The sequence below is a fragment of the Protopterus annectens genome, chromosome 2.part0 (genome assembly GCF_019279795.1).
Source record: "Protopterus annectens isolate FY-2018-M chromosome 2.part0, PAN1.0, whole genome shotgun sequence".
NCBI lineage: Eukaryota > Metazoa > Chordata > Ceratodontiformes > Protopteridae > Protopterus > Protopterus annectens.
In genome coordinates, this window is record NC_056728.1 from 1,106,781,275 (window position 1) to 1,106,807,385 (window position 26,111).

The following is a 26,111-nucleotide window of genomic DNA, read 5'->3' on the forward strand; positions in this document are numbered from 1 at the left end:
AAACACAGGAAACTCCATTGTTATTTATAGTATAAAATCTAACCTTATTAGGAACCATATTATTACAATAAACTATCTTTACAGATAAGAATTCTTTATAGGTATGTTATTTAACTGTGGAAGCATTCATGTAAATAATGTATATATGTTGCTAGAATATTGATAGAAGATTTGTTTGGAAATTACCTCTGTATTTCTCTGTCAAATGTATGTACGAATAGGTGAAAAATAATAAAGAACTATTATTGAAAAAAAAAAAAAAAAGAAGAGATGCTTCATTGTAGACTAAAAATATGAGAGTACTGCCACCTGCTGGTCCTTATTGAAAAGGCAAGAAAAAAAGGAAACCACAGACAATTTGACATAAAGAAACAAAATACATTATATACAGCTCATGCAGCCCACAGTTACTGAGAAAATGTCATAGATTACCTGAAAAAGAAACTGAGAATAAAGAAGTCATGAGGGATATCTGTACTGTTTTGCTAAGTACAATCACGATCCAACTATAAATTTTGGAGATGTGATAAAACAGCATCATATAACTGCAAAGCCAGACTTCATACATCACTATCTACAAATAATGTAATAAATATATTAAATGATCACAGTCACGGAAGAGACATATCAGAAACTGAAGTTGAAAAGATAAAAAACAACACTAAAACAGCACGCTGAAGACACACATGAAATTTCAGCAATGATTAACACTGCAATAGAAGGAACATCAGAAGCAGTTAAGGGTAAACTGCCAAAACATGATGCCATGAAAAAAAATGATACAAAGAAAAAGACAGAAGATTAATGCAGCTCCAGCACATCCAGTTGATTTAACCTCCATAGTTGTTTCAGAAAATTATAAATCATATGGACAAAATGAGAATTTCCTTCTTTACGACTCCAGATAAGGAGATAACAAAATAATTTTAATATTTGGATGTGAAACTACTCTTACACGGAGCCATCTAATAATAAAAAAATATTCATAGATGGAACATTCAAAATCACCCCAAAACTTTTTTCTCATGTGTATGTAGTAATGAGTGAATGAAGCGAATACATTTTACCAATAGCTTTTTGTCTACTACCAGACAAGCGAAAAGAAACTTATGAGAGGATGTTTCAAACAATCGAATAAATTTGGCTAAATCTGTTACCAATTTCAATTTCGACATCACAAGATAGCTGTACTAAATGCTATTAGAGCAACTTATCCAGAAGTAGAAATACACGGATGCTTTTGCCACCTAGTATAAAAACATGAAAAAGATGATATCATAAGAAGGACTTCTAGGACAGTACAACACCGACAGTGAATTTGCACTTGCAGCTCAGATAATTCCTGCATTCACTGTCATTCCAACAAATGAGCTAAAGAATGCCTTTGATAATTTATCAAACTACATACCTGAAACACTGCAACCAACTCTAAACTGGTTTGAAGACAGTTATCTAGGATGACCAAATCGCAGAGGAATAAGAAAAAAAACAATGTTCCCTGCAAATATTTGGTCAGTGTATGAAAGAACCTTAAGTGGTAAACATCGAACCAACAACTATGTGGAAGCAACTCACAGAAGAATGCAAACAGAATTTGGATTAGATCATCCTACAATTTGGCAATTTATAGATGGAATTCGTAAAATTCAAAGTGGAAGAGAACAGGAATATGAGGGATTTATCAGTGGAGCAGAACCAACAAAAAAAGTAAAACATTTCAAACAACTGATCAAAGACTACTAACATTAGCAAGGGATAATACAAATCACACAAATTTAGAGTACCTACATGGAGTTGCTCACAATTTCTTAATGAACTAACTACAATATATAAGCTTTTTAAAACATTTGCATTTGAAATACATATAACAATAATATTATTAATGTTAATTTAAAACAGTATTAGTGTTTACAATGTTAAATAATATTGATTTTAATGTTAAGTTAAAAATTGTTATTAATTAAATTTACCAATTCAATAAAAATTTTAATAAATTAACATTTACTTATAAAAAAGTTAAATAATATAATAAATTCCTATGAAAAATTCACAATTGAAATATTAAGCAATAAAATGCTTTTATAAAACTTTAAAAACTTTTTTTATATAATTGGGGTCAAATAGTCCAGGGTCAAACTGTCCACTAACTATTCCCACAGATATTAATGCAAATTTAAATAAGAAAGTGTATACAATTGCATTGGGGTCAAATCATCCAGGGTTGAATCATCCGGGTTCAAACTGTCCAGCTTCTAACAGGGTTTCCATTAGTATGTATTATCTGAAGGATATGAAATCTGAAACTCAAATGTCTGTCATTATTTAATGACTTCAGTCACAAGTGATTTGCCACACAGCTACACATTTTATGAGGATGGGACCAAACATAGAAGCCAAAAATCTGGACGTTCTGCAAAATCTGGACAGTTGAAAGGTATGCTCTGTTGACTCTTAGCTCAAAATATCTGCATTAATCTAAAATAAATAGGGGGGGGGCAAAGGCTCAAAATAGGAACATATTTTACTTGATAATTAGGATTTCTGTTGGCATACATTTTCTGAAACAGAGGTGTGTGTGAGACACTGAGTGAAACTGACAGTAAAGATGTTTGCATACCTCTGGAGCTTTCAGCTAAAGAAATATGGATAAAGCCTAAAATAGAGGGAACAAAGGCTCAAATATCGGAATAGATTTTAATTACTGCACTTACAAAATTACAAACTTGCTTAATTAAAAGGATTTGTGTTAGTATGAATTTTCTGAAGAAGATAATAGTCTGAAAATCATACGTATGCCATTAATTAGTAACTTCAATCTCCAATGACTGGCAACAAACCAAACAGTCTAGGAGTAAGGGACCAAAAAATAAAGTAAATGCCTGGATATTTTTAAGTGTTATATTTTGGATGTAAAATGCTTCCTCCATCACCATCAACATATACTACAGCAAGTTTACATCAAAAATATGTATAAAAAATAATATAGTACTTAAAAAAATAAATAAAGAAGGAAAACACAACAGTTTTACAGACAGCCCATTCTCTAGGTGCAATAATACCCTCCAGGGTGTGTGTTAATGTGTAATCAATGCCTTTCTAGGGATGTAGAGGCCCTCCACCTACGGCGTCTGGCCTATAACACCCCTGGGCAGGTGGTAATTACACATTAATACATACCCTGTCAGGCATTATTGCTTGTATAGTACAGATGTGGACCTCTAAGGAGTAAGGCAAGAGGGACAGGGAAATGTATAGTGTTTACAACCACAAAATTGGTTTATTAGTCGATATTAAAGGTTATGATTGTTTATTGACTAGCTTATGGTATTGATCTGGAATTACAGGTCAGTGCTGTACACAGAGACATTTTCTGTTGTTCAATAAATAATTCTTTATTTGTTGCATAAATGAGTCAGTGTTAGGTACTGTTCTCATTTGTAAATTTACAAAGTTCCATAGTTTACTTTTTCAGCAATGTCAGCATGGGGGATAGTATCAAAATCTTTGGTCAGGTTGAGATATGTAGTGTGTACTGGGTGGCCACTGTCAACAGCCTCTGTAACCTTTTCATAGAAGCCTGATAATTTCAGGAGACAGGACCTGCCCTTCAAAAACCAGAAATGATTGTGGACTAGATCAGTATTAAGTTGATTATGCCTGCACACACGCACACACACACACACACACACACACACACACACACACACACACACACACACACACACACACACACACACACATACACACACACACACACACACACACACACACACACACACACACACACACACACACACACACACACACACACACACACACACACACACACACACACACACTTTAGCTACCAACAGGAGAAAAAATGATCAATGCTCACTACATCTAGTCTCTCCAGTTGCTTTTGGAAGCTCCCATCACCTGTACCCATTCCTGTCACTGCTGCTATGTCTCTCACCCATCATAAGGCATTTCAAACACCTGAATGGATTTGGCATGAAGTTGGTCATTTAAGGAGAGCATTTCTCCACTATCCTTTGAATGAAGAAATATTTTCTCATTTAAAGACTAAAAACACTCCTCTTATATCTCCATGTTATGCTGTTAATGCATTTCATATCCACCATTTTAGCAATATTTATTCACAAGCTCCAGTTACACCCTTGTGTACCCAAACCACATTTTCATATTTCAGTTAATCTCCAATGAAAACAGACCCTTGCTGTCCAGTCTGAAGGCTTTTTCCTTGTCTGGTTTTCAGTAGCTGACACTTTACTCTGAGTGGTCTCACCAGTGCCTTGTATAGGAGTTAGCTAACCTCCATTTCCCTAGAATTCATTCTCTTAACTGTGCACACCAGTGGTGAATTGGATTCTCAGGAGATGAGTAAATCAGGAAGTCATGGTGAAAGCAACTGTCTTGACTGATATGTTATGCCGTAAGTTTAGCTGGATGCATTTGATCTTTTCTGCCTGTTAATGCTGTGTTCACCTTCATTTCTTTTTAAGTAGTCTGCGTAAACAAAACTTTGAAACTGATGAGCTACTCGCTGTGCTTTGCTGAGTTTGCATCTTGCCATGCACTTTAGGCTTCTCAACCATTTGAGGTGCTAATCATGTTATTACACTTTCTTTTGGGGAATTACATAAATGGATTACTAGAATCGCAGTATTTGAAAAAAAAAAAAATCCTTGTAAATGAGGTGCAATAGGTTTCCAGCTTTAGCAAGTAAAACATCTCCCACCAATAAGGAAAACATTTAATAGGAGAAATCACTTTTTTCTGATTTCAATGAGTTTCAGTCACCAACTTTGCTCTTCATGAAGTACCTGTTTTCCTTATCAATTACTGAAAGGTCCTTTTCAAAAAATGTCCAAGCTGTGTGAAATGGACTAAATACCAATATTAGAAGCATCAGTTGTATGGTACCATTAATACAACTGCTAAAAGAATACCCTAAAGAACACCATTATTAAGCTATTACTTGTGAATGCTTCATTAAACCTACTTCAAAATTTCCACCTTAGTCTACAGTTGTTTACAGTCTTATATGCAACATAACCCTTATTACTGATGTTAAACTTTGTAAAGATAAGTATACTGTGATAGCTTTATTTTGGACATTGTTCATTTTTTCTGTTTATACGGTTATTTTAAATTATCAGTTTGCGTAATATGTTTATTTCCTGTTATTTTGTTCATACATTTTATGTTATGTTACCTTACTTTTTTCTGGTGTTTTTAGAATTGTATGTGTCTCTTTGCCTGTGTCTCCCAAGCCATGGCTTTAAAGGGTCAAACAATGAGCCAACCCAGTTAATAAAAGTTAAATTAAATAAATAAATATAATTTCCATGTTGCTCATTTTTATTGTAGCATACAAGAGAATATTTATGGTAAACAATATTTATAGACCTATATCATGGACTTGTAGACAAAACATATTAAGAAGACCACAATGAAAAGACATTAGTTTGGTAAACTGATAATTCTGAAGCAGACTTATCTGAAGAAGGAAGTCATATGAAAAGAAAAACTGAATGATAGCACTTACCCCCGTTGTCAACAAGCCATCTACTTGTGCTTCCCAGTGGATCTTGTTGGGCCACAACTGCCACCAGGTCACCCTCACAGAGATTCACATCAAGCTCTTGTGTGGCGTTGAAGTTGCGCTTTGCTTGGTACAGTTTATCTGGGCAGTATGCAGACAGCAGCTTGGACCGATTGTTTTCAGTCTGACGTGAAAACTCTGGCTGTAGAAGAAAACAGGGTATTGAAAGAAAGTGCCTTTCACTTTGTGACATTTTCTCCTGTGGCTATTTTTATTGTTCTCTTACCTTAACTGGGAAAAATGGTAAGGTTTATGAAGGCAAACTAAATCAGAAGCTTCAAAATAAAAATCATCTGCATGTATTCTCATTTTAAGGCAGCCATTCTGGGAATTATGCAAGTTTCACTTGAAAGGTAAGAATCATTTTTCAGCTCAGAATGTAAAACATTACAGTGCCCATCATAGCTTTTCAGCATTATCAAATAAAATCATAAACAATGCCTGATACAGAAATGTGTTCAACTGTGCCAGTGTTCATTATTATGTATAGGTGTGTGTAACTGAAGTTTAGAAATGAGTGCATACATAACAGATTTTGTCTAAAAATGCCACTGCAAATGTCTTAAAAAATAAGACAAATAAAGTCAAAGCTACTATATTAAGGAAAAGCACCATAAAAGTATAAGCAACACCTTAGTGCATAACTCATTGCACTAGATTACATCCTAAGTACCAAAACTGCCTTCTGTGAGTACTTGAAAAGAACATACACTCTGCCAAGGACATTTAATTTTTTGGAACTACCGCCCCATAAGCTTAACCAGCCTGGTCTGCAAAGCTATGGAAAGAATCATTATGGAACTCATAAACAGAGACATTGGGGACCTACAGACACTTGACCCCACCCAGTTCGGCTTTGTAAAGGGCAGATCCTGCCTTTTGAACCTGGTTGACTTTTTCGAAACAGTCACTAGAGCCATTGATGAGGGCAAAGCAGTCCATACAGCCTACCTGGACTTGGCTAAGGCCTTCGACACAATACCCCACTCAGGCATCATAGATAAGCTCAACAGCTTAAATGTAAACCCTTATGTCACTAGATGGGTTGCAAACTGGCTAAAGGACAGAACCCATAAAGTTAAAATCGCTGGAGGAATGTCAGACTCAAAGCCAGTCACAAGTGGTGTCCCACAGGGATCTGTCCTGGGACCCCTCTTGTTCGGCATTTATTTCTCAGATGTTAAAGCAAACATGGAAGGGTTGTGGCTGACAAAGTTCGCAGGTGACTGCAAACTAGGCGCCATAGTCGACACACCAGCGGACACATATATCCTACAAAAAGGCCTCACAGAAACGATCAACTGGTGCCGGAGTCATGGCCTTAAACTAAATGCCAAAAAATGTATAGTCATCCCCTTTGGGAAAAACAAAATACCCACAAATTATCACATAGACAGCAACCCACTGAGTACGGAAAAAGTAATCAGGGACCTAGGGACCCAAGTCGACAGCGACCTCTCATTTGACACCCACGTTGCCAAAGTGGTTAGAAAGACATTCTACCTTGCACACCTTATCATGAAGGGATTCACATCCAGATCCAAGAATGTCATTGTACCCCTATACTCCTCCCTCATCAGACCCATGATTGAGTACAATGCTCCATTTGGTATGTACCTCACCCGGCATTTGCAACAGCTGGAGAGACCATAAAAGTACCTCACCAAGAGGATCAAGGGTCTCCAACATATGTCTTATTCTGCCAGACTAAAGAAACTCCAACTCTATTCAGTAGCATACCGCCTGCTCAGAGGTGATCTCTGCCTGACGTACAAGGCCATGTCCAATCAGGAACTGATGGACATGCTCCACCTCAAAAAATCCAAATCCATCAGAACCACGAGAGCTAAAGACATAAACCTCGGCACAAGTATGAATAGGACATGCTGGAGGGATAGATTCATAACCCAGAGGCTTCCCATGCTCTGAAACAAGATCCCGGTTCATGTTAGGCAGAGCCCCTCACTGACTCTCTTCAAGAGAAATGTTGATGAGTGGATGGGAGATCGTAAGTTTACCCCAGGGGTCACATCTGTGTCACTACTAGACAGGGGCACAGTAAACTAATTCTATTATATAAGGGGGCCTTCACTGTGTCACTACTAGACAGAGGCACAGTATTCTAAATCTATTCTGTGCATTTTTGTACCATTTCATGGGGTGGCGAAAGCCACATCACTATGGCTAGGCTTACAAATGCCCCAGGGCAGATAGCCTAGTACTAAACTATGAAACTATAAGCCATATAAACTAGTAGGCTAAAAAGTACACCACTTTATGAAAGGTATTCTCTCAGTTCTTCACACTATAAGAAATTTACACATCAATCATTTCCTAGATAAGTCGGTGTTAATAAATACGTGCACCAGCTGTCATCTTACTCTCTAATGTTCTTCTTTTCATACCACTGCCTATAAAGACTTAATGTAAAAATGCCCAGTTCTGGGGTTTTATGCTACCCCATACATCAAAATGCAAAATAAAGCACTTTTCCACTTCATGTTGTCAATTTCACCAGTGTAAAATCCCTAGATATCTGTTTAGTAAAATCCCACCTTTTCTTCATTGCAGTGTTGTTAATGATTTCCCTATTAGGGAAAACTTCCTTATTGTGGGAGACTTTAACTAGTCTTCAATAAACTGGGACAGCTAAACTAACAATGTAGAATATGCCAAAAACTTCCTAGGCAAAATTCCCTAGAGCATTTGTTAAATAAACCTACTTGAGGGCACAGCATTCTTTTTTATTTAAAAAGAAACATCTTTATTAAATTATCATTATGATACTGGCAATCATACATTTATATAAATGAAAACAAACCATATTGAAATAATTTAGTTGCAAGCATTAAACATCACAAGCCATATTGATATTGCTGTAGTTGTAAACAATATGCATCACTTCTAATCTATCTAGTCATTGTCAAGCAAATATTACATACAGTAGGTCATTCAGATCCTACCTTCTTTTAAACCTCATTCCTCCTCTGCATTGGATTTTGGATTCCCAAAAATCCCATTTTTTCATATGCAATTTGTTCCTACTCTTTTCTAAAGACCCAATTCCAGCTGTTTTATCTCTGTTACTATATTCAACACATCAAGTAAAGTTGGTTTAGACTTTGATTTCCATTTTCTAGTAATTGCTTTTTTTGGCAACCATCATAATTAGAATCAGCAAGGCTTTACTATGTTTAGGCAATTCTGATTCTGTATCATAGCTCAAAAAAGCATGTTGTAATCACACCAATTTGCTTACCCAGTTTCTCTGACAGAGCAGTCTGAAGGGACTCTTTAAAGTTTGCCAACTCATTACACTTCCAGAAAATATGTTCCCAGTTGCCTCTTTCTTCCCCATCACATCTCCAACATTTGCTGTCTACCTGAGGAAAAATTATTTGCAGTCTACGTGGGGTATTGGGGTATAAAAAAAAAAAAAAAAAAAAATATATATATATATATATATATATATATAGGGTCTATATTACATAAACAAAGTTTCAAAACTTCGAGTACCATATGGTCGACACCATATGATCGAAGTTCTGAAACTTTGAAACTATAAAAACCTCTTAAACAAACAAAACTAAATGCTTTAAGCAGGGGGGCTAGCCCCCCTGCACCCCCACACCACCCGCTACTTAAATATACCAACTCTGAGATCACGCTACAGCATAGGAAAGGGAAATCTTCACTTTCCATGCCATTCTCCATCAAACTGCGATCTCTGAGTTGGTATATTTAAGTGGGGGGGGTGCAGGGGGGCTTGCCCCCTGCTAAAACACTTTAAATTTACTTTACTTTTTTTTTTTTTTTTTATAGTTTCGAAGTTTCAGAACTTCAATCATATGGTGTCGACCATATGTTATTTGAAGTCCTGAAACTTTGTTTATGTAACATAGACCTATACATACATATATATATATATATATATATATATATATATATATATATATATATATATATATATATACCTATGTAAGCACTTCCAAGCAAAGATCCTAAATCTTCTAGACTTTATTGCATATTTGTGGGACATACATATATCCCAGATTGTTTCTTTGTGAATTGCATATCCAATCTCTCTTCCCAATTCTTTCTAACTGCCTCTGATTGATTCTTATAAAACGAGATGAAGACAAACTAGGTAACCAACAATTAGTGTACGGCACCAGGACTTCATGGAACTTCAAGGAAGTGTATCCACAGTGAATGCCAATAATCTATTAGAGAAAAAATACTTCCACGTTGTTTCTGTGTAAACGCACTTTATTGTAAAACGTTTTCGCCTCAGTAACAACAGAGGCTTCATCGGACAACAAAAAACGCCAGTGGCAATCAATTTAAACCTTAGCCACTGCCGGCCTCTCGCCCATGACGTTGCAAACACAAGCGGTTCCTTTCCTACATCGGAACCGGTGGCCATAACCGGTGGATAAAACCTCCAAAATAAGGCCAACATTTAAATATTGCTCTTATAAACTTAGAAAGTTGCTAGAATAACAGGATTTGTGTTAGCATGCATCTTGTGAAGGGTATACATTTTGAAACTCAAATGTATGTCATAATTTAGTGACTTCAGTCCTTAGAGATTTGCCAGAAAAGCACAAATTTTATGAAGAACAGACCAAAAATATCAGGCAAAAATATGCACATTCTCCAGAAATCTGGACAGTTGAAAGGCATGCTTCCAAAATGGCTGCATACTGATCAACAACTTAATTTTAGCTCTTCCACTGTAAAAACAGAAACTGAAATAATAGCCACTGATATTGTCAGCACAGGCAAATTAAATTACTAGCTAGTAAGTAGACTGCCTGGATGCCAGCAAAGGAGAAATTTAGAAAACTGGAAAGAAAATCAACCAGAAGAGGTGAAGAGAAAATTCTAGCTGAGAGGAATCCTCCAGCTATTAAAGCAAGAAGCAGTTCAAGCTTCAGCTTTGTTATAAGATATTGTTTCCATTAATTTACAGGAAAAAACAAATGAACTGCTGTCAGAGGGGATTTGAATAAATGAAACAATGAGGGAATATATAAACTTAATAACAAAAAGCTGGACAAATAGAAGAAGCTTTAACTAGCTATTCCAATGGACTGATGACTGCAAAAATTAGTGGTTGAAATAAAGACAAGGCTAGCTGATTATGAGGTTTCTGAAAAAGAGCTGTTTCAAAAAATACTAGAGCTAGAAGACTGAGCACACGCAAAAAAACTGAGATTTTCTGCTGTACCAGAGAAACTGGAAGGAACAGACTGCACTGACTTTATGAAAGCACAAATAAGCAACTGGACTGGTATTCCACAGCAGGATTTGTTAATTGAAAGGGCATATTGAGTGTATACTCCAAACTTGGCCTTGTAAAAGCAGCCAAGGCCTGTACTAGTAAAGATGCAATCACAACAGCAGAAAGAGATGATCCTGACAAAACTGTGTCAGAGGGGAAACGTATTAAACACTAGAATGTTTGTGAAAATGATTATTCACTACACACTACACAGAAGAGAAGTAAATGTATCCTAGAAAATCAGAGAATTCGAGAGGCAGGTGTGAGATTCAAGCTGGGGTGTCCTGCTGTCTTCAGATTTTTTTTCATGGAGGATCAAACACATTTTTGGAAGCAGAACAGGCTAAGGAGGAAATTAAATGTTTATCCAATAAAAAAGGAGCAAGCAAACAGAAAGGGACTCTACTTCTCATTCTTCTGACAATAAAGCTCACAGAGACACTTTACCAGTGAAGCTTTTAATGTGATAGTGTTCAATCTCGCCGTTTGTTCTTACACATGGGTTCGGAGCCGATCCTCGGCTCCGTGCCGGCCTCTTGCAAGCTCTGCATCGAGAAGAAGCTCGAGACAATCTAATACCCACAATCCCCCTCTGCCTTTACCTCAGATCTAGTTTGCCGCTGCTGCATTCGCATCGTTGGGAGCTAGCTCGAGGGTTTTCTAAGCTAAGATATAACTTTTTGTTGTATTTTATTGAGAAATTTATTTAACTTAATATTGTTAGTATTACCTTGTGTGATTGTGTTGTGGTTCCGTAGTTCTTTGGTACCGTTAACCCTTTTATCGGTATTTTTGTACTGGGGCCTACACCCTTACCATATACTACTATATTGAGTCAAATTTACCTGATTGTGACTAACCGGATTTGACATTTACCTGATTGTGACATTTACCTGATTGTGACTATTTTCCCTGGATTTGACTGTGTATTTGTTTCTAGACTTGTTTATTACCTACAATGTCTGAGAAGGCAAAGTCTGGTTTCAAGCGTTGTCAGTGTGGCCAAAAAATGTCGGTCACTGACAACCATAGTTCCTGTGTCTACTGCCTTGGCCCTCTCCACTTACAAGAGGATTGCTCCATTTGTCACTCTTTCAGTGGGAGGGTCATGACAGATAGGCGCAGGAAACTAATGGACAGGGGTCTTTTGAAACCAGCTTTCCAAGAGGCTTTGGATGCTTCTGACCAGGCATCGAAGTCCTCGAAGGAATCGAAGACATCGGAGCCCAAGTCATCGGCTCCGAGCTCTTCTTCAAAGGTTAGATCACCGGTTCCACAGACTTCGGGGCCGAGTGTTCAACTGGTGTCGGTTCCTGAGCCTCGAGTCTTGGAACCGGTGATGGAGCTCCCTCCTTCGGCCATATTGAGGTCGGCTCCGTCTTGGTTCCTTCGACCCGTTCCTCCTCTAAACTTTCGGATGTCGATGTGGATCGTGTGGTGCAGAAGCTGCTGGAGCATTCGGCCCTCTCTAAACTTATTTCGGTTTCCACCCAGCTGGTGTCGAAACTTGAAGGCCTTCCTGTATCTCCATCCATTCCTCCTCCGAGACCGATTCAGTCTTTGGAGCCGGAAGAGGCTGATCTGCTGATTGTGGAGCCCTCGGGTCCAGAACCGTCCTTTTCTCGGTCTGTTCCCCTCACCTCGACTCCGTCGGACCCGGTACCGAGTCTCGAGCCGACGGTCTGTTCTTGGTTCGGGGCGAGAGTCGAACCGGCGTGTCGGTTCCGACTCTCCCCTCGGGCCTCGCGCGGATCGATTCGGCTCCGTCCTCGGGGTCGATGCCTTCGGTGCCCGTGTCGGGGATTCTTCCCATTTCTTCGGAGCCGGGAGATTCTTCGATGCGGGACCTGGGCGTTCGACCTGATGAGGTAGGTGTTGTCTACCCAGACATCCACATCAGTGGAAGCAGTTTCTCCTCCCCATAAAGGGCCTTTGTCTTCATCTGCACCCACGGCCACATCCAAGCGTCGGCCACCAGTGTCTCCGCCACCCTGGAGGTGCCCCTCTTCCTCGAGGCTTCTTCGGATGCTCCCCACGAGGAAGTCCCTAGGAAGAGACTGTGTAAGAGGAGACACTTGGATTCTCCACAAGAATCCATAACATCTGATACTGACTTAGATGAGTCAGAAGGGTCCCTAAGTCACCTTCAGAAGATGTCTCTTTTCAGACATTTTGGAGATCCTGAAACAGAGAGGTGACTGGCAGTCCCTTCCCCTTCTGAGGATGAGTCAGTTCTGCTGAAGGCATTTGGTGCTCGCCCTTCCTCCTCCTGGGTCACTCCGCCCTTGACGAACTAATGGAACTTATTGCTCGAAGGGCGTGGGAGGCTCCTGACACAGTGGAACCTGTTCCTAGGAAACCGAACAAGTACATCACAGCACCTCAGGATAAGTCCTACCTTACTAAAGGAGTTCCAGTAGACGCTATGGTGGTGGCTGCAGCCACGAAAAGGAGATGTCGGAGTCTTCTTCGTCTGTCCATCCGCCTAATAAAGATTCTAGGACGATGGATAGATATGGGAAGCGCATTTTAGTTCAGCGGCTTTTTCCATGCGGTCCCTGAACTATTTGACCCATTTTACACGTCTGCAGAGGGATCTAGTCAAAGAGTTGGGAGATACCCTCCAGGGTTCTACAGATGCAGCTGTCTCAGAGAAAGTGACAGCGCAACTTAATACCCTAACATCGATTGTTAACTCGTCCATGAGGCTGATTTCCTACGCGAAGGTTCGAGTAGGGCAGCAGCTTCAGCGATTGCTCTTCGTAGACAATCCTGGATGCGCTATGCTCCTTTCGCGGAAGCCTTCAAGTCTTCCTTTACAACGCCCCATTTGACGGTGCCACTCTTTTTGGCCCCAAGGTAAAGGAGACCCTTACCCGGTGTGAACAAGAGGGAAAGACTCTGTCTGCTGTCGGAGTCCGTTTTCCACGCCAACCAGGGCGTACCCCAAAGGGCAAGGCGGTGGAAAAATGTGGTTTGAAACAAAATCAAGGGTCTTTTCCGGGCACACAGGGTGATGCCCCCTCTAGAGGCAGAGGAGGGGGCAGAGGTGGAAGACGCCGCCCTGGCGGCAGAGGGGGTCCGCAACATCAAGGTGACAGGGATACACTCCCTGGTAAACCTTTCCAGCACTCCTGAGAGGAGGCCCGACTGTCCTGCTCTGGAGGCAGTCGGGGGTCGCTTAGCCTTTTACCCTCAGGCCTGGCAAGATATAACTACAGACAATTGGGTAAAAAGCGTAGTTACCAGAGGTTACACCATACCCTTTCTATCCTATCCCATTCCAAAGAAAAGACTCCCAGATGTACCGCCCCATCTGCGAGAGCCAGCAGCTTTAGAAATTTCAAAGTTGTTAGACAAAAGAGTCATCCAGCCAGTCCCAGCGGACCAGCAAGGATTCGGGACTTACTCAAGGTTCTTTTTAGTTCCAAAGAAAACAGGGGACTGGAGGCCCATTCTAGACCTGAGTTACCTCAATACTTTCGTCAAGAAAGAAAAGTTCGAATGGTCACGCTTCAGTCGATCCTTCCATTTCTACAGAAGGACGAGTGGATGTGCTCAATAGATCTAGAGGATGCATACTACCACATCAAAATGGCCAGGGCATCCAGAGATCATTTGCGCTTCCGGCTGGGAGCCAGTCACTTTCAATTTCGAGCCCTGCCCTTTGGTCTGACCTCAGCCCCCAGGGTCTTCACCAAATGCATGGCAGTGGTAGCGTCTCACTTGAGACGTCAGGGATTCCAGGTGTTTCCGTATCTGGACGACTGGCTCCTTTCAGCCACCACCCGGCGTCAACTACTGCAGGCCAGAGACTATGTTCTTCAGCTGTGTGTTCACCTAGGGATCTCCGTAAATTTCGGAAAATCCTTACTTCAGCCATCACAAAATATCTTGTTCATAGGAGCAGAGTTAAACACACGGCAATTAATTCTGAGACTTCCCCCAGAAAGGATAGTATCGCTACAGACTCACATACGTCTTCTACTCTTGTCAAGGAAATCTCCTGCAAAACTAGTTCTGAAGGTGTTGGGCCTCATGTCAGCCTCCCTTATTGCAATTCCCCTGGGAAGGCTGCACATGAGAGTTCTACAATGGCTACTGTTTGCTCAATGGTCATTTCAACAGCTACCTCTAACACACGAGATTCTCATAACAAAGACTTGCAAAACAGACCTAAACTGGTGGCTCCAAACGTGCAACCTTTCCCAGGGGAGGCCGTTTGTGCTACCCACGCCCACAGTTACGGTGACCACGGACGCTTCCCTGATAGGGTGGGGGGGCATCTTTCAGGGACAGACAGTCCAAGGCGAATGGACCAATTTGGAGTACAATCTGCACATCAATGTACTAGAGTTGAGGGCAGTGTTTCTAGCGTTGCAACACTTTGCTCCCCTTCTTCCTCTAGGGACTATTGCAGTTCAGACGGACAACATGTCGGTAGTCTGGTACATAAACAAACAAGGGGGAACCAGATCCTATCAACTATGCAGAGAGGCCATGAGAATTTGGCAGTGGGCAGAGTCCACGGGTCGCTTTCTAATAGCAACGCACGTCCCGGGGTCATCCAACGTCATAGCCGACAAGCTGAGCAGAGCAATTCTGCTACCGCACGAGTGGTCTCTGAAACAGTCAGTGGCGAAAAGGATTTTTCACACATGGGGCCAGCCTTCCTGCGACCTGTTTGCGTCTCCAATGAACGCCAAATGCAGGAGCTACTTTGCCCTATTACCCCCTCCAGGGGAAGTCCCCAGGGACGCACTGGTTTACGATTGGCCCCCGGGACTCCTGTACGCTTTTCCTCCATTTCCTCTGATACCAAAATTTCTCCAGAAAGCCAGGAACCTTCACAGGACGATAATTCTCATTGCTCCATTCTGGCCTCATCAAATTTGGTTTCCCTCCCTGAAAATTCACTGCATTCGGGGACCCTGGATTCTGGACCCAGAGCCGGATCTGTTGACTCACTCGTCAGGGGTTCCCCATCCCGCGCTCCTGTCACTCCATCTAGCAGCTTGGCTGCTCCAATTCCCAACTTAGCCAGGTCTGATCTCTTGTCACCAGCAGTCCAGAATATATTAGTGGCTTCGCATAAGGCTTCCACTACTAAAACATATACTAGCAAATGGAAGCGGTTTGTATTCTGGGCGAATACACACCACGTTGATCCCTTTACAGCTCCTTTGAATAAGATTTTAGAGTTCTTGACAGACTTATTTCATCAGGGTGCTTCTCCTGCTACTCTAAGAGTTCAATTGGCTGCCATTTCGAATTTCCATGTGGAAGAGTGTGGAGCTCCTATCATGGCTCACAGACTTTGTAAAGCCTTCTTAAAAGGAGTTTTTCATATTAGACCTCGGTCAGATCTCCTACGTCACCTTGGAGTCTAAACTTGTTACTATCTAAATTAATGTTGCCCCCCTTTGAACCTGCCTCTTCTTGCCCATTAAAATTTTTGTCCTGGAAAACTCTCTTTCTGGTAGCCATTACTTCTGCTAGGCAGTGTCTGAACTTCAGGCTCTCTCCATCAAGCACCCTTATCTAATCTTTCACTCTGACAGAGTTTCTCTTCATACCAATTCATCCTTCCTTCCTAAAGTGTGTTCTATTAACAACATTAATCAGTCCATTGAATTACCCACTTTCTTCAAAAACCACTCCAACAAAATGGAGTATATGTTGCACAAATTGGACGTTCACAGACAGCTAAGGTTTTATTTGGATAGAACAAAAGATCACAGGAAAATAGATCAACTCTTTGTGGCTTTTGCTGATAGCAGGAAAGGACTTGCAGTTACCAAAAGAACTCTTTCAAAGTGGTTAACTGATTGTATAATCTATGTATACGATTCTGCAAATCAACCCCTTCTAAACAAACCCAAGGGACATTCCACAAGATCAATATCTACGTCTTTGGCTCATGCAGCTCGCCTACCTCTGGATGCTATTTGTGCGGCTGCTACCTGGTCTAAGCCACATACATTTATTTCTCATTATAAAGTAGATAAGGTTTCTAGGGACAGAGCAACCTTTGGTTCCACTGTGCTCAAGAACGTCCTCCCGTGAGTTCCTCAGGATTTAGGAGCTAGGACGCTACCCATGTGTAAGAACAAGCGAGATTGAACACTATCACATATAGAAGTTATGTACTTACCATAACGTTCCATGTGGAGTGTTCATCTCGCCTTTGTTCTTACAGTCCCACCCTCCCACCCTTAGGAAGAACGTTCTTTGATGCCTGGCCAGAAGCATTTTGCTACTGTCTTTATTCTCTGTACATAGTTGGTATACACATATACTTATATGTGTCTGTTATATATGTATAGATGTATGGCATGAATGTGCTGTTATGTAGATTGGTTTGCTTGCAAACTAGATCTGAGGTAAAGGCAGAGGGGGATTGTGGGTATTAGATTGTCTCGAGCTTCTTCTCGATGCAGAGCTTGCAAGAGGCCGGCATGGAGCCGAGGATCGGCTCCGAACCCATGTGTAAGAACAAAGGCGAGATGAACACTCCACATGGAACGTTATGGTAAGTACATAACTTCTATTTTCCCAATGTTCTAAAAGAAAATAATTGGGAGACAGAAAGAAAGCACAGGAGTTGATTAAAAGAATGAGGAGTACCTTGGACTTGAACCAGAGTTTGGTGTTGGGAGATGGAGAAGAAGACTAATGCTGAAATTAGTGAATAAATTGGAGACTATAAAGCATCAATCACATATGCGAAATATGGCTTTACAAGAAAAAGTGGTCGAGCAAGACTGAGCCTTTGTTAACTTTGTTAAAATTTTGGGTGGACTATAAAGTATGTACTCCACTTTATGTCATTAAGATTTAGAAGGACACTAAAAGAAAAGCAAGTAACTTCAAGCAGAACAACTTTTGTTCTTATTAGTATTTGTATAAAATATTTCATAATATAAACTGAATGTTATATAGTAAAGCAGTTTTGTAAAGATTATAGTCAGGTGTATTTTAAATGTGAGAGGAGTCTTTTCAAGGACTGTTGTATGTGTTAAAGATATTAAAGTAAACAGGTATTTTTTTAGTTGTAATAAATATAGGCTTTACAGCATAACAAGAAAAAAAGGCTGAACAAAAGCAAATTTAAGTTAATATGCTGTGATCTTGGGATGCTGGGGTGTAAAAGTATACTGATTATATTATATGAAGAATTAAGATCATTTCTCTTATTTTTGAAGGGTTGGTGTCTACAGTAATGCCCATGGCTTAAGCTATAAACAAGTGTTTTTGTAAGCAAGTAGGCTTGAAAAATAAGACAAAATGATGAAAGCAATGAAAAATCATAAGTTGCTTGCATTTGCAAATATATTAGCCTTTTTCTATTAGTAAATGTTCTTAGTGGGAGTCAAGAAGTTTGCCGCTGAAAGCAGTTGTACATTCTGTTCTGGGTGAAATTTACAAAGATTCATTCATGCATTTGCTGAGCCGTTAGCTGTTTTTTTCCTCATTGTTGACTACTTGTACTTGGAGATGAGCTGTCTTTAGGTGCAAGCAATTCATTTTATTATGCAAACAAATTATTTTGAGAGTTTTGAGCATTCTTTGTTGAGGGAAGTGCAAACTTTAAAGGTACATTGGCAAGCAGTTCAATAAACAATGAAGTGTGAAATTATGGGAAGTGAATAAGAAATAGCATCCTCACTAGCAGCTTTAATGCATTTAATAGAGCAGTATATGATTTGAGTTTATTTAAATACAGTCAGTGCATTTTTCTTAGGGCTAAACGTTAAAGTTTTCTAAAAGCATACAAGCTGTTTTTCATATCTGGGAGGGGAAATAGAGATAAGAAAACAACAGAGAACAACAGTGAAAGTGGGAATACAAGCTGTAACAAATGATTTCAGGTTAGGTAACCACCTTAATTTTTGGTTAGTTAATGCCTGTGGGTACCTCTGTCAATTTTTTTTCCAAACACCTTTATTGAAATATCACTTGTGACATAAGCAAATTTACATTCATATAACAAGTAATCAAACTATATTAACATAAACATTATACTTCACATATATTGCTGTATATCATATAACCTAAGCAACATTATATAAATTATTCAGTTCCTGCCTTTTTTTAACAAGAAACATCTTTATTAAACCATCACTTACTACATAGTCAATCATACATTTATATAAATGAAACTGACACAATCCTAGTTGCAAGCATTTTATATCACAGACCATACTGACACACTCCCAATTGCAAACATTATACATCACTTATAATCTACCCAATCTTTCTCACTCAAACATTACATAGCTCATTTAGACTGCCAATTTGAGGTAATTATTCCAATCTTGATGGTTGCTGGGCACCGGGCTGGCAACTTGACACCATAAAACTCCTGGGGGGTGTTCTTGAAATGTAGTTAGTTTATTACTTGAGGGTTTTCATTAAAACAGAATGCCTTGGAAAATGTCACATAGGTTCAAATGGACATGTGAAGAAAACAACTGTATAAAAGATCAGTCTGCCAAAGACTGGTATGTGCATGTAAAACAAAAGTCGGAAATACATGTTCATAAAAAAACTGTCATGTATAGTAGGTGGGAACAATAGATTTTTATCATAATGGCTATACTATGCATATTGTTTTGAAATGTAAATGGCTTTACAGGTATAGACAAAAAAGAAAGAGTATTATATTATGTTAAAAAATGCAGAGTGTAAATAATAATGCTGCAGGTGACACATTTTGAAAGAAAAGACCATGCGAATTTGACAAAGAAAATATTTCAGGATGGATATTCAGCAGAATATCAGGGACAAAGGAAAAGGAGAGTAATAATGCTAATCACTAGAGGGGCTCCCATAGTGACAAAAGAGGAAAAAAGAAGACAGTAATATAGATTTGTGGTAGTAAGGGGCTATTGGCAAGGGAGGATTGCACTGGCATGTATTTATATTCCACTAAAAATGGCTGTTATAGACCTTAAGAAATGTTTATGAGAAATAATCATCTTTCAGCAGGGAATATTGCTTACAGTTGGGGAGTGGAATTTGATTTGCAATACTGAGGATTTATCAGGGGATCTAGAATGGAAAATACAACAAAAGAGGGCAGATGTCTGTAGAAATGCATGAAAATATTTGGTACAGAAGATGTGAACTCAGTACTAAGAACTCGGACAGACTGTACATATTACTCACCAAAGTTCAATAACTGAGCTAGATTAGATAGAAATTATATTTCACAGGATCATGTGCACTTAATTGAAAACTTTGACACATATCCAATAACTATTTCAGATCATGCCTTGATTAAAAATCTAAGATAAAAATTCAGGGCTGTAAAGTGAAAATGAGACACTGGCATGTTCCCACCTACCAGTTAAAAAGAAAGGCATTTAAGGAATGGGTAGTGGAAATTATTCAAGAGTTATAAGGGAAGATAGAAATTTCTTCAGAAGTGATAGCTAGTAAGTGGGATAAAATGAAAATAGGAGTTTAAAATAGGGTAAAATAAAAGAGAAAGATATATGGTTAAAAAGTAATAGGAATTATTTAGAGGGGCTGACAAAGGTTAAAGTACTGCAGAATAAGGGGAATCTCACAGAACAAAGTGCATCTGTAGAGTGCTAAAGAAAAATAAGGGAGTATTTGAATAACATGCATGAGTTTAGAACGATTGCTGATAACAACGCCAGAGCACAAAAACATTTAGCACAATGACTTAGGCAACAGAAAGTAGAAAAGGTTGTCACCAAATTTAGGGAACCTATAACAAGAAAAATAGCTAGAGATTTTGTAGACATACTAGAGGTACTTCTGAAATTTTATGAAAATTTGTATAATTCTGGGAAATATGGATATCAAGAAAAAGCATGTATGGAAACATTTATGGAAGACTTAATTATACCAAGGTTAAGGGTAGATGAGGCTCATCAACTAACAGTCAAGATAGGAGAAGATGAGATAAAAATGGTGATTTATAATTAATCTACAAGAAAGTCTCTAGGAGCAGATGGCATTCCTGCAGATGTTTGGAAGTTAGGAGGGAAGAAAGTGATAAAGATCGGGAAGATTTAGTTTAACAGTATTTTAAAAGGAGGGGAAGCACCAACTTCTTGGAAGAAAGCTGGGGTGGCTGTATTACCTAAAGATGGTAAAGACTGTCCAGACCCAGCGTCATATAAACCCATAGCAATTTTAAACCATGTATATGAAGTGTTTATGTCTGTACTATCTAAAAGAATGGCAAAGATGTTGCTAAAATTGATAGATATAGATCAATGTGATTTTGTGGAAAGGAGGCAAATATTTGACAATGAGAATGTAAAAATTACTACTGTTGATGGTGGGTATTGATGCAGAGAAAGCATTCACTGGAGTAAGCTGGGATTTTAAGACTAGGACAATGGAAGCAGTTGCATTCTCCTGATAAAACAATAAGGTTAATTAGGAGGATACATGAAAGATCAGAAGCACAAAGTGAAGTAGGAGGGTTCCTCTCTAATATTTTTTGTTTAAACAGAGGAACCAGGCAGGAGTGTCCTCTTTTCCCTTTGTTATTTGCTTTATATTTAGAGCCATTGGAAAAGAAAATAATAGGCTCAAATTCAAGGATATTACTGGTATGGTATAAACAAAAGGTAATATAAAAACTGATAGGTGGACATATGTATGGCTCCCAAGTATGCAACAAAGTCCAAATGGTTTAGAGTTTTTGCTTGCTAGGAAATATTTGCCTAGGCATTTTTTATACTCTTAGTAGACTTCAAAGATTTTTTTCTCAGGTAGGTAGGAAATGTTGGTGATGTAATGAGGAAGAAAGAGGTAACTGGGAATATATGTTTTGGGAGTGTAATGAGTTGACAGATTTAAAAAATTCCCTACAGAGTACTTTTCCAGAAATATTTAGTGAGCAAATGGCTGTAACTAAGCAAATGATTCTTTTGAGCTGGACATAGGATCTGAATTGCTTAGACACAGCAAGGCCTTTAGTTCAATTTTGTTGCTGCCAAAAAAGAAATTACTAGAAAATGGAAATCAAAGTCTAAACCAACTGTATTTGAAGTACTGAATATTGTAAAAGAGATAAATGAACTGGAAGAGGGATCCTTAGAAAAGGGAAGGAGCACATTACATATAAACAAGTGGAAACTGTGGGAATGATACATACAGACTAATGTTGAGAAGGAGATTTGAGGTTAAAGGGAAGGCAGAAACTGAGCAATTCTTATAATGTTGGACAGATAATAGTTATAAAGAAAGAACACATATGTGATGTATAACATATGTGCATGGAAAATTTTCAGTATGGTTAGTTTTCTTTTCTATTTACATTTGTTTGTTTATGTCTTAATTTAAAAAGGTGTTTAAAAAAAGCATTAGAAAAAAGGAAGAACACAATCAGGTGAACTTAGGAAACCCATGAACTTAGTCTAGCCTCTGAAGCAAAAGATAATTATAAATCCTTTTCTAGCTATGTTAGAAAACCAAAAAAAAAAAAAAATACAGTACATTCTCTAACGTATGATAGTGCCTTCTGTTCTCACTCAACAGAATCCTTGTAAACAAATTTAATGCGTACTTCACCCCCCCCCCAACACTTCTATCCAAAGCCCTAACTACTCAAATACCTTACTTCCCCAATTATCTCTAAAGATCATTTACCGGAAATGTTAACAAGACAAAAAATACTTCCTCCATGGGACCTGAAGACTTACCTGTTTACTTAATTAATAGCATTAATTATGCCCCTGCAGACACACTCCTTAAACTGCTTAACTTAAATTTAACTACTAGATGTTATGTAGTCCTGTCTCACCATAATTCTTGCTGGATGGGTTTGGAGCCGATCCTCAGCTCTGACTCGGCCGATACTAAAGCTCGAGAGCTTTTACTGGCTCAAAGCTATCCCCTATCCCATGGTGCACCATGGCAGTTACCCAGATCTCGTTTGCTGCGAAAGCTTCGAGGTTGTCTTCTTACTGGCTCTTACTGGCTCGTTGGCTAAGAGAAATATTTTGATATTTTTGACTATATCAATTCACCTTTTTCTATTTAATAGTTTTTTCATTATTATCTGAGTGATTGTCATGAGTGTTTGCTTCCCCTGTCACCCTTTCTTAAGGCCTGTATGGCCCGTTTTAGTTAGAGGGCCATAGTTACCCATTTAAATTAGAGGGCCTTTCCTCTTTGCTTCCTAGTCCTTTTCTCCTTCTATATAAAAAATATATTTTCTTCTCTTTATAGTTGTACTATTGTTTTTTTGTTATTGTATTGTTATTTCTTCTCAATAGAAATATGTGAAAGGATAAAGACAGAGAACATAAAGAACACCGCCCTTCTGGCTTTAAAAAATGTGATAAATGTTCTCAAAAAATGTCATTGACTGTCAGTCACACCAGTTGTGTGTACTGTCTTGGAGAGGCTCATTTGCAAGAATCGTGTACCTTCTGTCATGCATTCAGCACCAGGGTTCTTAATGAAAGGAAAAGGAAACTTGTAGATAGGGGCCTTATGACTAGTTCCTTCTAAGAACAGCTGGAACAAGGTCAGACAATTCCTAAAAGTCATAAAAGGAAATCTCCATTGGTTCCGGCTTTGGAACCATCAAAGAAATCAAAAGTGACGGAGCCGAAGAGTTCTGACTCCGATTCTGCTTCTTCAGTCTCAGTGCCATCTGTTTCATCGGTGTTGAGACAATCTTCGCTGTCGAGACACTCACCTATTTTGGAACCGGTTTCACCAACCTTAAGATCTCCGATTTTGGAAAGGAGGAGATCTCCATCGATCTCCACCCGTTCCTCCAGGACAATTTCTGATGAGGATGTTGAGCAGGTGGTGAAGAGGCTGCTCTGTCACCTGGTGCTGGCAAAAATTTTAGCTCTTCCAGACCCAAAGGATTTGGAGCCATCCCATCTTCAGTCTACTGTTCCTCCTCTGACTGCTTCGCTCTTGAGTCTAATGTTTTGGGTCCTTTAGTGCTGGAACCTTCTGTTCTGAGAATTCTTCTTGCTTCCTCGGAACCAATAACTCTGTCCTCATCAGCTCAATCTGGAGCCGAGGGGTCTGGGAGCTGACGCTCTCTGGTCAACTCCAAAAGGGATAGTCACCCCTGTTTTTTCTTTGGAACTGACCCTCCCTCTTGGTGCTTTGGCTCATGTGAGCTCGGCTCCCACGTCCGCTTCAGATCCTGTCCCTCCTGCTCAGAGTCGACCTTCTATTTCCTCGGACCGGAGGTCTTCTTCGGAGCCGGGTGGTAGGGCTTTTAAGGTGATAGAGAAAGCTTTGTCTAGTACTAAAGCCCTGCCATTGGACCTGATGACCCTCCAGCAGCCGGCAGCAACCTCTTCTCCCCCTCCTGCCCCTAAGCATAGGGAACCAGAGCCCCAAGGAGCCCCCATTGGAGGTGTCCCCACTTCGGAGACCTCCCCAGATTACCCCACTGGAGAGGTCCCTCGGAAGAGACTTTGTAAAAGGAAGCACATTGACTCACCCGAGTCTGTCACTGATTTGGATGAGTCAGAAGGGTCTCCAAGATCCCCCTCTGAGGATGTCTCTTTTCCAGACATCCTTGAAATCTTTAGACAGAGGGGTGATTGGAAGACCTTTAACCCTACTGAGGATGAATCAGTGTACCTTGAGGCTTTTGGTTCCTGACCTTCCACCTCCTGGGTGATACCGCCATATGACCAACTGTTAGGGGTCATATCTCGGAAAGCTTGGACCTCTCCGGACACAGTGGAGCCTGTCCTGAGGAGGCCAAACAAATTTATCACTGCTCCAGAAGACAAATAATTTCTAACTAAGGGAGTACCTGTGGATGCTATGGTGGTAGCAGCAGCCATGAAGAAGGAGTTATCACAGACATCCTCAAATATCCATCCTCCTAATAAAGAGTCTAGGATGATGGATAGGTATGGAAAACGTACCTTTTCTTCAGCAGCATTTTCCTTACGATCGCTGAATTACCTGTGCAATTTTACTAGGCTTCAAAGGGATCTCCTAAAGGAATTGGGAGATACCCTTCAGGGTTCAGTAGCTTCGGGATCCACTGACAAGGTATCTGTGCAGCTCATCACTCTTACCTCTATTGCTAACTCATCCATGAGGCTGACTTCCTATGCAGCTGATGGAGCAAGCAGGGTGGCTGCAGCAGGGATCTCTCTTAGGAGACATTCCTGGATGCGTCTATGCAATTTTACAGAATCCTTCAAGTCTTCCTTTACCAACGTCCCCTTTGATGGTTCAACTCTTTTTGGACCTCAGGTAAAAGAGACTTTGACCAGGTGTGAGCAGGAAGGGAAAACCTTATCTGCTGTCAGAGTCCATTTCTCCCTTCCTTCCAGACCCTATCCCAAGGGTCAAACAGGAGGGAAAATGTGGTTCCGTAAATCCCAAAAAGGTTTCCCTCAAGCACAAGGTTAGCCCTCCCCTACAGGCAGAGAGGGAAGTTATAATGGGAGGTGACGCTCAGGGCAGAGGGTGTCTGCAACACCAGGGTGATAGAGATGCTTTCTCTGATTGTCCCTTTCATCGCCCCTGAGGGGTTGCCTGACTGTCCTTCTCTGGAGGCAGTTGGGGGTTGTCTCTCACTGTACCCAAGTGCCTGGCTACAAATTTCCCAAGATCGATGGGTACAAAATATAATTTCCACAGGTTACCTGATTTCCTTTATTTCTGACCCCCCTACAAATCGGTCTTTACCAGATGTACCACCCAATCAAATTGACCGTGCAACATCAGAGGTCATCTCATTGCTTCAAAAAAGAGTCATCCAAGAAGTCCCCACAGAGCAAATAGGATCTGGAACTTATGATTCTTTTTAGTTCCAAAAAAGACCAGGGACTGGAGATCAATTCTAGATCTCAGCAAGCTAAACAAGTCTGTAAAAAACTGAAGTTCCATTTGATCACTCTGCAGTTAATTTTTCCATTTATCAGAAAAGACAATTGGATGTGCTCCATAGATCTTCAGGATGTGTACTACCATATCAAAATGGACAGACACTCCAGAAGACATCTACGCTTTTGGCTGGGAACCAGTCATTTTCAATTTCGAACACTGCCCTTTGGCCTCACTACAGCCCCCAGAGTGTTCACCAAAATATATGGTGGTGGTCACGGCTCACCTGAGACATCAGGGATTCCAGGTATTTCCATACTTAGATGACTGGCTCCTCACTGCTTCCACCAAGCACCAACTAATCTGAACCAGGGGCGAGACTCTATCCTTGTGCGCCAGATT

General features: G+C 39.9%; 1 protein-coding gene across 1 annotated transcript in view; it reads right to left on the reverse strand.

Annotated features, from left to right (window-relative positions):
* ARHGEF38 (Rho guanine nucleotide exchange factor 38) overlaps nt 1-26,111 on the reverse strand; it is a 627,494-nt gene that overhangs the window by 23,303 nt on the left and 578,080 nt on the right. Inside the window, exon 12 of the mRNA XM_044061308.1 lies at nt 5,552-5,750. Coding sequence (XP_043917243.1) covers nt 5,552-5,750 — 199 coding nt within the window. The remainder of the gene's footprint in view (nt 1-5,551; nt 5,751-26,111) is intronic.